The sequence below is a fragment of the Aotus nancymaae genome, unplaced genomic scaffold, assembly GCF_030222135.1.
Source record: "Aotus nancymaae isolate 86718 unplaced genomic scaffold, 86718_ANA_hifiasm-v0.15.2.pri h1tg000058l, whole genome shotgun sequence".
NCBI classification, from domain to species: domain Eukaryota; kingdom Metazoa; phylum Chordata; class Mammalia; order Primates; family Aotidae; genus Aotus; species Aotus nancymaae.
The window spans coordinates 6,299,565-6,315,791 of NW_026988472.1; the positions used below are offsets into that span (position 1 = coordinate 6,299,565).

The 16,227-nt window shown below is 39.8% G+C and overlaps 1 protein-coding gene across 10 annotated transcripts in view; it reads left to right on the forward strand.

Annotated features, from left to right (window-relative positions):
* Positions 1–16,227, forward strand: part of HUWE1 (HECT, UBA and WWE domain containing E3 ubiquitin protein ligase 1) — a 160,459-nt gene that overhangs the window by 69,284 nt on the left and 74,948 nt on the right. For all 10 annotated transcript variants that reach the window (XM_064364329.1, XM_012471722.3, XM_012471723.3 and 7 more), the window contains exons 16-22: positions 37–142; positions 2,308–2,409; positions 2,892–2,972; positions 10,140–10,246; positions 10,437–10,614; positions 11,772–11,863; positions 12,897–13,108. In XM_064364329.1, the coding sequence (XP_064220399.1) occupies positions 37–142; positions 2,308–2,409; positions 2,892–2,972; positions 10,140–10,246; positions 10,437–10,614; positions 11,772–11,863; positions 12,897–13,108 (878 nt within the window). The remainder of the gene's footprint in view (positions 1–36; positions 143–2,307; positions 2,410–2,891; positions 2,973–10,139; positions 10,247–10,436; positions 10,615–11,771; positions 11,864–12,896; positions 13,109–16,227) is intronic.

Consider the following 16,227-nt stretch of genomic DNA (forward strand, 5'->3'; position numbering starts at 1 on the left):
TTGTTGATTTTCTTATAACCTTTCTCTTGACTGTAGCATGAAGTAGATTTGTGCCGAAAAGAATGTCCGTTTGTGATCAAGCCAAAGATCCAGAGACCCAGTACTGCACAAGAAGGAGAGGAAATGGAAACTGATATGGATGGTAATTAACAGTTATTAAGTCAGTATTTTGTGCTTGAGATTTTTTGTCATCCCACCCCAGTTTTCATTCTTCCTCGTAAATTCCAAAGTACACAATTCACTTGAGTATATATTTTCAGCAACAAAAACATTTTTTCTATGTAAGTGATTTGTAAGCTTGTTTTTCACAAAGATAAACAGGAAAGAAAGGTACAAGTTGTTTGAAGTAGAGATGGGAGGTAAAGCAGATGCTAGAGCTATGGTGTTAATCTGTTTTATTTCATCACATAATTTTCTTACGTATTTGTTATTGTCTTATTTCTACTAAAATGCAATGTCCGTGGGATCAGGATATTGTCTTTTTCACTGCTGCAGTGCCTGATAACATCCTGGGTGTTGGAAATGTGCTTAGTACTGATATAGAGACTCTACAGTGGGACCTTTCAAAACTTTACCTATTTTGAGAAGAGAAAGGAGAGGTGAAAAGGTTGTCGGGTAGGAAACAACGTCCCAATCTTAAAATCTGAAAGGCTGGGTGCCATGGGTCACGCCTGTAATTCCAGCACTTTGGAAGACTGAGGCTGCCACAACACTTGAGCCCAGGGCTTTGAGGCCAGCCCGGGCAACATGGCCTGTCTCTAAGAAAAATACAAAACAGCCACTTGTGGTGGCGTGCACCTGTGGTCCCAGCTACTTGGGTGGTTGAGGTAGGAGGATCACCTGAGCCTGGGAGTTTGAGGCTGCAGTGATTTCAAAATGTAAATAGTGGTTTATCACTAATGGAGCTTTAATACATTTTATAAACTGTAAGATATGATTGTGTATCTTATACTCAGTTATTCAAGTGTATAAAGTAAAAATGAATGCTCACCTACCTACTATAGCTACTTGGTTTGGTGTGGTTCTTTCCAGGCTTTTTTATGCATATTTAAATACATGTTGATGTTAAGTATGTAGTTTTTTAGAATGGGAAGATGAAATCATAAACATACTATTCATCTTGCATTGTTCATTCAGTGTTTCATAAACATCCTTTCAGATCGGAATATTGAGTATTAATGTTTTTATGCATTTTATATTTATTATTAATTATCCTCTTGAAAAGCTGTACTTACCTGTATACTACCAACTAGTAGTATATGAAATTGCACATTTTACTTACCACTCTCCCTGTCTGCCCCAATTTGGTAGGTGAGAAATATTGAAGGACTTCTCTGGGATTGTTAATTTGCATATATATATTAATATATGCAACTAGTGATAAATTTTTATTTTGGGGTTCAGTATTCCTGATCTTCATTTTGATATTCATTTCACCTTAATGGAAGAAATTTTCTCAAACAAAATTTTTCTTTTTGTGGTACCTTTTATTCTAGTAAGTTTCTTTATCATAATTTGTACTTTAGTTGCAGATGTGACTATGGAAAGCAGTCCAGGCTCATCCATCTCTATGGAGCACAGGCTGGATGTTGAATTAAGGGCATCAGGTTCCAGCAGCAGCACTAACATCTCTTCTGGCCCCAGCCCTGGTCCCGGTCCCGGTCCTGGCCCCGGCCCCGGCCCTGGCCCTGGTCCCGGCCCTGGCCCTGGCCCCGGCCCCGGCCCCGGCCCGGGTCCCGGCCCCGGCCCCGGCCCCGGCCCTGGCCCCCGTCCTGGTGCGTACACACATAGATGTGCAGTCTTTCACAGTGATAGAGTTATTAAACTATTGAAGAAGGCGGCTTTAGGCAGAACTTAAATGGTACATTTGGAGGTTAGCATCCCATGACTGTTCATGCTCCTTCACCATTCTGGTGTTCCATTTTCTTATATTAACATGTCTTTCATAGCATTTTATACTTTTCCAACTGTTCACACATTGATTATCAAAACAGCCATGTTGGAGGGCAGATAATATCCCAAATGGGAACTGAGTGAGGTAAAGAAAGTTGAATCTTTTTACTTTGTAATTTTTCTTTTTTACTTTAGACTTTTAATTTTAGTATTGGTTTTGTACCATCTTGGTGATTCATTTTTCCAGTTTCAAAGCTTAATTAAGTATTCTTCCCAACGTTCAGAGACCTCACTTCGAATGTCTTCTAATTTTATTATAGCGTATTTGGTTCTCTTAAAATTTTGTTTTATGTGCTTGATCATTGGGTTTAATGGTGAACTCAGCATAATTCTTTTGTCTTTCTTCATTGCCAGGAGTCCAGTGTATTCCACAACGAGCAGCACTTCTGAAATCCATGTTGAATTTTCTCAAGAAGGCCATCCAAGACCCTGCTTTCTCAGATGGCATACGACATGGTATTTGATTCCAGATGACTTTTTTTTGAGGACATTTTACTCTCTGAAAGATTGGTTTTTTTCATATTATTCTGGCACCTGTTGTTTTACAAGGCAATCTTTGGTAAAGGCCGTGCCATTTCCAATGGCTTTTAGTTGTTCTGTGTCACTTTTCCTATACGTGAGGCTTGCTTAGCTATTTTCATAATGATTTACCCTTTTTTTCCCCTTTTCCAGCTTTTGACCCTGTGCTCAATTCCATCTTACTACCCCTCTGACTCACAGTATTTGTGTTCTTTTTTTTAACCCTTGTTAGAAAGCCTATTGCATGGACAAAGAACAAATAATAAAATAGGATGAGACAACTAGGGGCCATTAGATTAGAATTAACACAGGCTTTGAGGACCACAGTGTGATAATACGTAACACATCACTTCATTATCCCCACTCCTCACACCTTTCCAGATTAATCATATTCTCATTAATGTTTACTTTTCTCTTAGTGATGGATGGTTCTCTGCCTACCTCCCTGAAACACATCATCAGCAATGCAGAATACTATGGCCCATCACTCTTCCTCTTAGGTAAGTGGAGTTGATAGTTGGTTATACCAAATTGGGATAACCTGGCAGAGCTCTCTCTCTCTGTGTATTTACTTACTTATTTTTGAGACAGAGTCTCACTCTGTTGCCGAGGCTGGAGTGCAGTGGTGCGATCTCGGCTCACTGCATCCTCCGCCTCCCAGGTTCAAGCAAATCTCCTGCCTTAGCCTCCCGAGTAGCTGGGATTACAGGCGCCTGCCATCACGCCCGGTTAATTTTTGTATTTTTAGTAGAGACGGGTTTCACCACATTGGCCAGACTGGTCTTGATTTCCTGACCTTAAGGATCCACCCCCCCAGCCTCCCAAAGTGCTGGGATTACAGGCATGAGCTACTGTCTGTGCCCGGTCTCTCTTTGTTTTATATCCTTGCAGGATTTTACTATTCACATTTGTTTACTGTCCAGGTAGGTATCTGTCTTATTGGTGATGAAATAAAGAAAGGTCAGAATTCGGTTTTAAGTAAATATGCGTTTTCTGAATGCCAAATATACCTTGTATAAGTAGTACGTTTGTAATAAGTAGCATTATCATACATTTGGCTTATCTATGGTGTACTTGCATTTCAAGTGTGATTTTAAAAAACGTGTCTTTATTCAGTGGTTAGTCCCTAATTGTGGTCTGAGAAATCCAGTGGGAATAGTTTCCATTTTCAGAGTCGAATGTCAGATCTGCAAACTGTAGTATAGAGAATTGTTTTGCACTGTGGAAAATGCTGCTTTGTAGGCTCTGGGTACTAATAGTCATTTGTGGAAATGCCTGCATTTTGACATTGGCATTGTGAGTATTATTGTTAAATTCTCAGTTTTATTAATAGGCACTTACTGAGTACCGTACTTATTTCAGGCAGTATGCTAAATACGTAGACGTCTAGAATTCTTAAAACTCTAAAGGAATTTAGTAAGAGATGTGGAAATAGGGATGATCTCCTGTAGCAAGTATTGTGTTTTAAAGTTTGGGGTGTGGAGACGACTAATTTTGGCTACTACAATTTAGATACTTCTTTGCCTCCATGCTGAAGAAATTTAGGGTTTTTGTATATTAACCTTGTAGCCTTTGATCTTGCAAAATTCACTTATTAGTACATATTTGTTAGGATATTCTACATAGTCTTGTCATCTGCAAATGCAGTTTTTACTTCTTTCTTTATGGTCTTTGTGCCTTTTTTTGTCTTAATACATTAGCAAAGATTTCTAATGCAGTGCTGGATGGAAATGAGAATGGGCCTCTTTGCTTTGTTCCTGAGTGTGGAGGGAAAAGCATTTAATATTTTACCATCAAGAATGAGGGTAGCAGATGTTTTGTGTTGATGGTTTTGTTAATTTTATCAGGTTAAGGAAGTTTTCTTGTGGTATACCACTCCACGATGCTATGTAAAAGCTCCCTGGCAAACTTAGGTTCAGATGGCAAAATTCAGACAATAGTTCTTTGGCATGATTTATTTTTTTTAACGATTTGTTTCACAGGTGGGGAAGTCTCAAGACCAGGGATAAGGAGAATGGCTCTCTCTTCTGGGAGAAGGTCCAGAATAGAGAAAGAAAGAAAAGGACAGACATTTTTGAATAACTGGGAAGCTTAAAAGAGGCAGCAGTTGCCATTGACAGGGATATTATTTAAATGAGAGAGGCAGCAAGAGGACATATATGCTTGAGTGCTGGGGGTGATGGTGAGGAGCAGGTGAGCCCCATGAGGATGATGCCAGAAGTGAGGGACACAGGCAGGAAATGAGACTTAGAGCACTAAATCAAAGGTCAGTGAAGGTCCAGCTTCCTTCCCTATGGTTTTCTTAATTCATCCCTGACATTTAAATTAGCATAGCAACCTCCCATGTTTCCTGTAGATCCACTTGTACTTGAGAGACCAAATCTGCAAAGCCAACGCAAAATAATTACACTAGCCGTTGTTTTTTTAGCTCCCTCAATGGTAGTACAGAGCCTTTCACTCCAGGCAGAAGGAAATGGCCCAGGAAAGACATCAGGGATGTATGTCTGAGAACTTCTTGGAGTATTTTAATAATATAATTGACTGTTTGGGTTTGTTTTAATTGTTGAGCTATTCTGTACACCTTTTCTGTATTATTGGTCTTGCAACACTTTTCTGTATTATTGATCATGCAACAGGAGGTCCCTTTAAGGCACAAGGACTACCTTGAAATGCCAGTAGGTAGTTTCATGCCAGTCTGTTATTGACTCTCATAGTAACTAAATTGCTTTGTCCCTCATTGAGGGCTTCTAAGGCTTGAACTGTTTGGTTAATGTGGTCTGCCAGGAGTTAAAACATGTCTGGGTAACCTCTATGAGTTGAGCCTGTGTTACAGAATTGGAAATATCTAAACTTGTGCCCATTACAGCAAAGATTCTGATGAGGCCCAGAATAGGTAAAAAGTGCTCCCTTTTGTGGCAAGACTTAATAAAACAGCTAGATTTTCTAGTTGAATTTGAGGTGCTCTGGGCACTAATGTCCATAGTACACAAGTCAGCTTGTATGGATAGAAGGGAACAAGATAGCTGAATAGAATGTATAACCCTGCCGAGCAGGAGTTGTGACACAGAGGAATCAGTAGCCCAGGACTTTGGAAGGTGGAGTTTCTAGGGGGCAAATTTATATCAGGGTGGACATTCGAGGATAAAATAGTCTCAACAAGGGGGCATCATTGTATGTACTATCAGTTGGTGGCAGAGGCTAGGAAAGACATGAAATCCATAAGGGGGAAACTAATGAGGAAACACCCAGTGAGGTCACGATGTCCTACTTAAAATTTCACACTCAAACCCACTAAATAAAATATTGTGACTCCTTCTCTCTCACGTGTCCTACCTCTGGCTCTTTTATGCCACATTTAGCCACCTGTAATTAACTTCCCCAATTCCCCTCTTTTCTTTCTCACCTCCTGCCTTATCCCTCATGTTATCTGTTGGGATCTGTTTGTAGCCGATGCTAACATCATCATGCTTATGGTTGACCACTTAACCAGAGAGTGTAGCAAGTAGTCAATATGAGTATTGAAATCTTCCAAGGGAGCAAGATTTAGTTTTATAAGTAGTTGCCTGGGCTAGGGCATTTTTTAATATTGCTGGAGGTTTAGTATGTAGGTGGCATTCTCTGTTACTATTATATAGATAATATCTATCAGGTTGAGTGAGGGAAGCTGGAAATACAGATAGTGACTGGAATAGTGAAAGTAGAGTGTGAATAGTGAAAGTGGAGTATGGGCAGGCTGTCAGAGTTGATGGGGTGGTGGAGTTATGATGGGTCATATGGGGGCTGTTACAAGGGCAGTTAACATCTTGAGGGTGTCAGCATCAAGGCTGGGACTGTCAGTTGTGCTGAAATCATCATCTAGGATGCTGTGGTATGCTGAATAAGTAGAATCCCTGGGATCGCATTTGAGAAATTATTATAAAAGTAACAAGATCAGCATCCCTCTGCTTAAAGAGTTTTAGAATAATTTCAGATAGGGAAGCTATGGAGTGATTACACCCAAACAATTGGGATCACAGCATGGGCAGAAAGGAACCCAAGAAGTTTGGCATTGAGCTGGAATAGTAGTATCCCAAACACAGACCATGAGCCAAATGAGGTAGAGACAGACCAACCAGAGCCAGAATATTCCATGAAGATATTTTCAGGCCTGTGGTGCACAGACTTTGGCATGCTGAAAGTGCCAGTTTATTATGGAAGTCACAGGCATTGCCATCCCATATCCTGCAATAGCCTCCCATTCAATACCTCTGTAATAAGGTGGATCCAGAACTAGCTCCCTGTCTAAGAATGTTGGTACTAGGAACTAACTTAAGATTTTCTTTTCCTCTTTGAAAGAACCATACAGTTGTATTTGTGGGCCCAGGCAGACACCAAGACCTTCATTTCCTATGAAGAGGGATCTCCAGTTAGCAATCCTTTAAAACCATCATATTAGGAAAGGACTTTGGCAGAGACCTTCTGTGTAGTCTTGGAGGGTGAGGGCCCTCAATTTTCTGTGGGTCCTATTCTGTTTCAGTCTAGTTGCCTGTCCACCATGGATTGCACCAAAATCAAATGAGGAGGAAGTGTTAAGTGAGGGGGATTTGGGTATTACAGACTCATAGATGGAAAATATCTTGTTTTGTAAGTTTAATTGAATAAGCCAATATGTCTCTGTTAGGCTTACTGCCTGTAAATGGTAAAACAAATGGGCCGGGCACTGACTCACACCTATAATCCCAGAACTTTGGGATGCTGAGACAGGCAGATTAATTGAGCCAGGAGTTTGAGACTAGCCTGGGCAACATGGTGAAATCCTGTCTGTATAAAAAAATTAAAAAGTTAGCGGGGGCATGGTGGTGCGCTATTCAGGAAGCTGAGTTGGGAGGATCACTTGAGCCCACGAGGTTGAGGCTCCAGTCATCTATAATTGTGCCACTGGACTCCAGCCTGGGGAACAGCGTGCAAAATTGTCTCAAAAAAAAAAAAAAAAGGAAACTCCAAGGTGATACCTTGTTTTAAAAGGCCCATGCCCAGACTGAATGAGTAGTAAAGTATGTACCCTGGTCAGAGTCATTGTTACAGGAAGCCCAAAGGGAACTAACGCTCACTGAGGACTATGATAGTGGTGTTGGCAGTAGTTGGCAGGAAGGATAAGCCAAGAATAGGTCTGTATAGCAATCAGTTGTGAGGGCATAGCGATTTGTGCCAGCAGACTGGGGCAATGGCCAAGTAAAATTAATTTGCCAATGTGAAAAGGAGTGTTCACCTTTAGTATGGTGAGCTCCCATTGGTTATGATGCTAATGGCAAGACAGGGTACAAAGAACATATTGGGATGCTAGGGTTTGAGTATGGCTAGTGGCATGGGGATGCAGTGGCATTTGGGCCCGAGGACTGTGATGACCTTCAGCCTGCCTTTACTCCTTTCTTCCTCCTCATCATTTTTTTCTTTTTTTTGTGTGTAACCCTTGACTTTCCAAACTCTCTTGGATTCATTTTCAGTTCTGTTGAAGTACATCCATGGATAATTTTTAAGGTGTTAGACTTTTCTTTCAGAAGTTGGTGCTGTTTCTTCATTGTATTCTAATGCTACATTATTGTAGATAACCATGGTGCCAGACTGGTTCTTATTCTTATCTGAATATAGTTTCCTGCTTCTCAAAATTTTTTTTCTATTTCTCTTGATTCCTTTTAACTTATATATTCTCTCCTGGAAACCATAATTACCTTTTTTTCCTTTCTTAGTTGCTTGGTTCCACACAGAGCTGATTGCTTTGTATGTGTGTATACCCTTTAATTCTAATTCTTGGTTATCATTTTGTATAGGGTTCGCAGTGCAGAGTGGCGTTGCGACCTCTTAATAAAATAACAGGTTTGATGTCTTAGTAATTGCTAATAGAATACTAATTTTAGTTTTTAAATACTCAATTTTAGTAACTCTATGGAATTCATACATTTGTACAATGTCAATGGAGGAGAGTGTTATATAGTAATAGAAACCCAAAAAAGGACTTAAAGTTTTCAGAAGTTTATAGCCCATGAGGAATTCCAAAGGCCATTGGAAACTGTTGGTCCCCACTAGTTGCTATATATCTGCCAGTCCACTAGCATTTGGGATAAATGAGCGACACTGTATTCACCATCTTGAATAGAAAATCCTTTGGTTTCTTTTAGATCCTAAGCATCACCATAAACAAGTTTGTTCTATATACATGGTTTATGGGTGTTGTATATATATTCCTCTTTGTCAGGTTTTTAAATCAAAGTTATTGTAGTCTTATGAGTTGGGAAGCCTTGTATTTGTTGTTCCTAGAAGGTTTAATAAAACTGTTGACTTGGTGCTTCTCTGTTACCTGGATTTTTTTTTTTACTTAAAAAAATTCTAGACTGGGAACAATGGCTCGTGCCTGTAATCCCAGTACTTTGGGTGACTGAGGTGGGCAGATCATCTGAGGTTAGGAGTTTGAGACAAGCTTGGCCAACCTGGTGAAACCCCCATCTCTACTAAAAATACAAAAATTAGCCAGGCGTGGTGGGCCCTTGTAATCCCAGCTACTCAGGAGGCTGAGGCAGGAGAATCACTTGAACCCAGGAGGCGGAGGCTGCAGTGAGCCAAGATTGCGCCACTGACTCCAGCCTGGGCGACAGAGCCGAGACTCCATATCCAAGAAAAAAAAAATTTTATTAGGGTTATTGGTCTAGTCTGCTTTGCTGTCGCTTCCTGAGAGTTGATTTTTATGACATTTTCTTATGAGACTATACATTTCACTTGTTGACATACACTTTATAGAATAATTTTTTCTGTATCTAGTTTAATCTTTCTCATTCCTAGCGTATATTACTGTTCTTTTTTCTAATTTATATTATTGCTTTATTTTCCATAGGTTTATAAGCTTTTCCAGTGTCTTCATGGAGCTAGATGTTGGCTTTATTTGTGCTTTTTGCTTTCGGTTTCACTGAATTCTTTTTTCTGTTAATTCTTCATAGCTCGTTGGTTACTTTTTAATAAATGGATTAATGCTGTAGTACTTCCTCTTGAGTAGAGGTTTTCCCTTGTTCCAGAAGCTTTAGTAGTTATTGCTGCACATTTTTAAATATTATAATGTCAAAAACTGGTCAGATGAATACTCAAGGACTCTTACATTGCTGATGGTAGTTTAAAATTGTTGAATAACCTTTGTAGAAGGCAGTTTATTTTCATCATTTAAGCTTGCATTTGCTTTAACCCAGCAAACCCACATCATAGACTTTTTTTTTCCTGTTAAAAGCAGACAAAAAAGGATATATGTTTAGGTTTATCAGTTTTCACAATTGAGGACTGGTTTATATATATGTGATAAACGTATTTAATGGAATAGTAGGCAGCCATTCAAAATGAATGGGTTGTTGGGTCAGGAGAGGACGTTATATGGTATGACAATTGTGGGCGAAAAGCAGAATATATAAAACAGTATAACCTCATTTATGTAAAACTGTGTCCATAAAAATCTTGAAAGGTAGTCACTAGATTTTTTATAGTGATGAATCTCTGATGGAGCAGTATTAGGATCTTTAATTTCATAGTAAGCACAAGGGTTTAAATTGCTATACATTGAATATGTATGTGTTTTTTAAGTTTTTGGTGTTTTGGTTTCAATTCCTGTGAGGAATCTCTCAGTTTTCCATATTTTCTCATCTTTTTTTTAGCTACTGAAGTGGTGACTGTGTTTGTATTTCAAGAACCATCACTGCTCTCCTCACTCCAGGATAATGGATTGACAGATGTCATGCTGCATGCACTGCTTATCAAAGATGTAAGTCTTTAATGCTACTCTTTAAAGAATGTTTTATGGCATGAAAATCCTATCTCTTCTCTTTGTAGTGCTGAATCTAATTGGGACCTGGTTGTCAAAATTCCTTCTATCTCAGCTTGATACCCATGGCTGGATTTTCCTAACATTGACACTCTTCGATGCATTCCAGCTCACTTTGTTTTCTCTCTAGGTTCCTGCTACCCGTGAAGTCCTTGGCTCCCTCCCAAATGTATTCAGCGCACTCTGCTTGAATGCCCGAGGTCTTCAGTCTTTTGTTCAGTGTCAGCCTTTTGAACGCCTCTTCAAAGTTCTTCTGTCTCCAGATTACCTCCCGGCCATGCGGAGGAGGAGGAGTTCTGATCCCCTTGGTAAGTTGTTAGGATTTACTTTAAAATAGAAAATTGATTTAGTTTGCAAGGAAACTCTTCCTTGATCTCTTTTCATCATTTCACTGGTTAGGTGTGCTAAGTTTAATGGGAATTACCACCATACATTCTATTACAGGTTGGAAGGAATACGTCATCTTTAGCTTCTCTGCTCATAATATTTCCATGCTTCTCAACAGTTCACCGTTGTACTGTCATGGTACTGGTAGAAAACAAGTATTAAGAAGCAATGGTAGATTTCTGGGTTCACCATCTAGTCTGCAGCAATGAGAAATATAGAGTCCTGAGGTGTTCATCTCGTAATCTGATATTCTGATGTCCAGCTCTCTAATATAACAACACATGAATAGATTTTTTTACTCAGTATACTTGAGACCAGATCATTGAGGGATTATTAGTGAGAAGGTAGGGCTCCAGAAAGATTACAGTTGTCAAAAATGTGCTTTGTACTTTCAGTCACCACTGTAGCATTTAGACACTATCATTCTTAAGTGGAGCAGCCAGAGGGTTAATAGTTTGTGTGTCTTTCTTCTCTCTCACTTTAGCTTAGACCTCGACAGCAGAGATTGCCAGAGTAGGGTGCAGCACATATAGTTACTTTAGAATATGTTTACTAAACTGATTCCTTCCTTTCCCCCCGTGATTTGGGGGTTAGGGGCTGGGTGTAATTCATTCAAGAAGTTGTGGCATTAGAAAATCACAACCAAAAAAAAATAGAAAAAAGAAAATCACAACAGCCTGGTCTGGCGCAGTGGCGCACACCTAGCACGTTGGGAGACTGAAGTGGGCAGATCACTGGAGCTCAGAAGTTTGAGACCAGCCTGGGCAATGGGGCAAAACCCTGTCTCTACAAAAAGTACAAAAATTTTGCCAGGCATGGTAGTGCACACCTATAGTTCCAGCTACTTGGAGGGCTGAGGTGGGAGGAATGCTTGTTTCCAAGAGGTCGAGGATGCAGTGAGCCGAGATCGTGACACTGCATGCACTCCAGCCTCAGTGACATAAAGTCTTTAAAAAAAGGAAAAGAAAATCATAACCAGGCTCGGTTTCTTCTTTCTACCTTTTATTGGTACAGGAAAGGGCACAACCTCTATTTTCTTCAGTCTTTCTAACAGTTCATTTTTTTTTTTTACCTTAAGGGGATACTGCATCCAACCTGGGGAGTGCTGTCGATGAGCTCATGAGACATCAGCCCACCCTTAAAACAGATGCAACGACTGCCATCATCAAGGTAGAAAGTGATAAGGATGTGACCATGAGCATGAGAGAGCAGAGAAGGGGAATTTTTTTAGAAAAGATTTGGTCTACTGGAGATCATTAGGATCCTCGGACTCTGGCTATAAGAGCATTATGTCTGTGTCATTGTTTCCATGTTCTTAGCTTGTTCCTTTGTTTTAAAAAAAAAAAGGTTGTCATTTTAGTTCATCTTAGAAAGAAGTCTCTGTTAAGAGTCTTTTAGGCTGGGCATGGTGGTTCACGCCTGTAATCTTAGCACTTTGGGAGGCTGAGGCTGGTGGATCGCTTGATGCCAGGAGTTCAAGACCAGTCTGGGCCACATGCTAAAGCATCATCTCTACGAAAAATAAAAAAATTAGCCGAGTGTGGTGGCGGGTGCCTGTAGTCACAGCTACTCTGGAGCCTGATGCAGGAGAATCACTTCAACACGGGAGGCAGAGGTTGTAGTGAGCCGAGATCATGCCACTGCAAGACTCTGTCTCAAAAAAAAAAAAAAAAAAAAAAAAAAAAAAAATTTTTTTTTTTTTTTTTAGATAGAGAATTGTATTACTTAAAAAATTTTCCCATTTAATGTAAACCTCTACATAATAATTTCTTTTATTTATGATATGGATAAGCAGACATGGCTTAGATTCAATTTGTAAAAGCCTATTGCCCTTTCTAGTCTCTGTTGATCCCTGTGGTTGCCCCCCAACCCACCTTATTAGCCCTGCCAGCTTCCTTTTAGAGTTGTTGTTGAAACTAATATATGAGTTCATGGTATTTGGTGAATTGGGACAGGGAGTCAGAATCCTCAGTCACTTAAACCGTCATGTGACCCTCAACAAATTATTTAACTCTGTAGCACTTATATTCCCTTGTTTATAAAATGGAATTAATGAACATATTCTGTGAATGATGTATATAACATGTATATGAAGTGTTTGGGCAAATATACAACACACAGAAAATCCTCTAAATATGTTAGCTGTGCCCCTCTCCCCATTCCTTAATTACTAATAAGTAATCTTATTTCCTGTGCCTTTCAGTTACTTGAAGAAATCTGTAATCTTGGAAGAGACCCCAAATACATCTGTCAGAAGCCGTCAATCCAGAAGGCAGATGGCACTGCCACTGCTCCTCCCCCGAGGTCTAATCATGCCGCAGAAGAAGCCTCTAGTGAGGATGAGGAGGAAGAGGAAGTACAGGCCATGCAAAGCTTTAATTCCACCCAGCAAAGTGAAACTGAGCCTAATCAGCAGTAAGTGTTTACAAAACAGATCTTCTAGCCGTGTATTCTGGGGCATGTTACCACCTCTCTATGTCTTAGTGAACACTTTGATCTATAAAAAGTGAGAGAGATCATTTTAAGGTTTTTACTGGCTCTAAGAGTATAATAGTTTTTCCTTTTTTGACCCTGTGTGTCATGTGTGCTTTGGTATTTAATTGTATTGGTTGCCTTAGGAAGTGATCTTTCTTAAAGGCTGTTGATGAAATTGAATCAGAATTTGGTCTGTCAAGTTAATGGACTTTGCACAAAGATCTTATTTTCCCTTTGTTGATTTGATAGTCTACATCATTGCTTGATTTTTTTCAGGCACGTATGAAACACAGTGTACTTTTGAAGCCTGTCTCCTAAGAAGTCCTTAAGGGGTGTGTGAGGATTTATTGTTGCTTGTTGTTTTTATTTTTGTTGCTGTCCGTTCGTTCTAGATAAATTACAAGGCTTTGGAATTTGCTATATGACTGTAAACAGTCACAGTATGTTTTTCTTCTCATTTCTTTATATTTTAGATTTGTTGTACATAAGAATTGACTGCCTAGATGGAAGCAGGGAGGTTGCTTAAAGGCTGCTGATTGGTAGGGGGTAGTCCACCAGGCTCTTTGAACAGTATTCACATACAGGGGATGAACTGTAACTTTTAATCACCTGCATGCTGAAAGTGGGAGTGATCCTTCTGGACAGTCATGCATTTGCTCGTTTAATAGGCACTCTTTTAGTGTGTAGGTAAGTCATTTTGAGAAAAGCTTGAGCATTTTAGGCACAGATATGAATGCGTTTGAGCTGGTACTGTAGGGTACCTTGGGACTTAAAATTAAGGTGGAAGAGACAACAGGAGCAAAGGCCTAGAATCCAAAACCAGTATGTCCTCTTGGAACTCTAGGTAGTAATGAACCTTTGGGTGTCAAGTGTTTTAAGAAGAGGCATTAACTACTAAGTATCTTGCTTTGTTGAACAGATACCTTTCCTTGTATGAGAAGGCAAACCTACCTTCATTCTAGCAGTATCTTTTGTTCTCTTTTAAATGTGCTTTTTTTCTGGGAAAAAACGTGACCTTTTTTTTGTAGATGAGTCTTAGTGCTTCCTTTGTCACACCCTTGATTGTCAGTGACCCTACTTGAGTGGGGTTCCTTTTCCTAGCTACAAATAAGGGAAAATTTTAAGATGAGGTGGTGGTGGTTTTGAGTCAAGCTTATGTATGTTCATGTGCATGTGACTTCGTTACTTGAACATCTTGCAGATGCCTTAGATCCAGTGTGTCCAGATTTCAAGCTGTCACAGTTAATCAGCATTTTCTTCACTACCCTCATTTCTTTTTTGTGAGACAGAGTCTTGCTCAGTCGCCGAGGCTTGAGTGCAGTGGTGTGATCACAGCTCACTGCAACCTCCGTCTCCCCGGGTTCAAGTGATTCTCCTGCCTCAGCCTCCCAAGTAGTAGCTGGGATTATAGGCATGTGCCACCATGCCCAGCTAATTTTTGTATTTTTTAGTAGAGATGGGGTTTCACCATATTGACCAGGCTGCTGTTGAACTCCTGACCTTGTGATCCGCCCACTGCACCCAGCCCTACCCTCATTTCTTTGCACTCCTTTCCTTTCTTAGGATAACATATATCACTGTGTTCTATCCACAGCCATCCCCATTCCCGAATCATCTTATCTCTTCCTTTTCTATCCACCAAATTCCTATAAGCCCAGTTCAAATGTCTTATTCTTGAAGTTTTTTTTTCTTTAACTTCCAAGTGAGAAGTCAATCTTGTGTTCTCCCAACAGTTTTGTTAAAATTATTTATACTTGTTAATGGTTTTTCTCATTCACCTCTAAGTTCCTCAAGAGTAAGGACATTGCCTCATTCAGCAATATATCTATATCACTTTGTATATAGTAGGTAGTCAGTAAGTTTGTTTATTGAAATGAATAAAGAGCCTTAGATTAAGGTTTCCCTAAGTCTTAAATGCTTAGAGAACTAGGCCCAATGAGACATGAATGAAAATGAAGAGAAATTAGAAATATAAACCCAGTAGTATTAATACTCTACCATAGTGATATTTATATGTAACTTCTAAGATGCAGAGGACTCTAGTAGTTACTGTACCCTAGTATCAGCAGTTTTCTGCATTCTGGATTCTCATCACTACCTCATTCACATAATCCAAGAGTCTCACTGACGTTGTTGGCACATATATTTACTTTTTCACTTCTGCCATCTTCAGAAACCTAGATTGGGTCACCAAGTAGATTATTAGGGCAGGAAGAAAAAGCAAGAGACTATCTAAACTCGGCTTCATTTTGAAAGCCACAATATATTAAAAGCGAAAGTTCTTTTTATCTCATATCCCAGGCAGTTGTTGTGGGGAATTGTGTACTTTCTCCCACTATGGGGAAAGGGCTTAGAAAGATTTGGAATATGTGTCGCCCTTCTCCCCATAAGTCTTGTCCATCCCTTCCCCTAAATCCAAAGTTCTTCAGTGGAACTTCCGAATTTCTGTTTCCCATCCCCCCATCTGTTTTCCAGTGCCTTACACAGACACAAAATGATTAATTTTTATCTTTATTTGATTTTATTTATTTATTTTTTGAGACAGAGTCTCTCTACGTCACCCAGGCTGGAGTGCAGTAGCATGAGCTCAGCTCACTGCAACCTCTGCCTCCCAAGTTCAAGCAGTTCTCCTGCCTTAGCCTCCTGAGTAGCTGGGATCACAGACATGTGCCACCACACTGGGCTAATTTTTGTGTTTTTAGTAGAGATGGGGTTTTGCTGTGTTGGCCAGGCTGGTCTCAAACTCCTGGCCTCATGTGATCCATCCACCTTGGCCTCCCAAAGTGCTGGGATTACAGGTGTGCCCCACTGCACCTGGCCAGTTTGTCAGCAGTTTAAATTGAGGTATGATTTCGATACAGATTTCACGTTTCCAGTTTTCCTGCCCAAAATTGAGGCTTATACTCATCTTCCGTCATTGTAGAATTATGATGCCTATTTCAGAATATGTATGAATAGAATGATAATATAAAGTCTTATTTGTGTATCATATCTGATGTATATACCTTCTTGTATCTGGCTTCTTTGTTCGATGTGTTTGGAGGTTCATCTGTGTTACT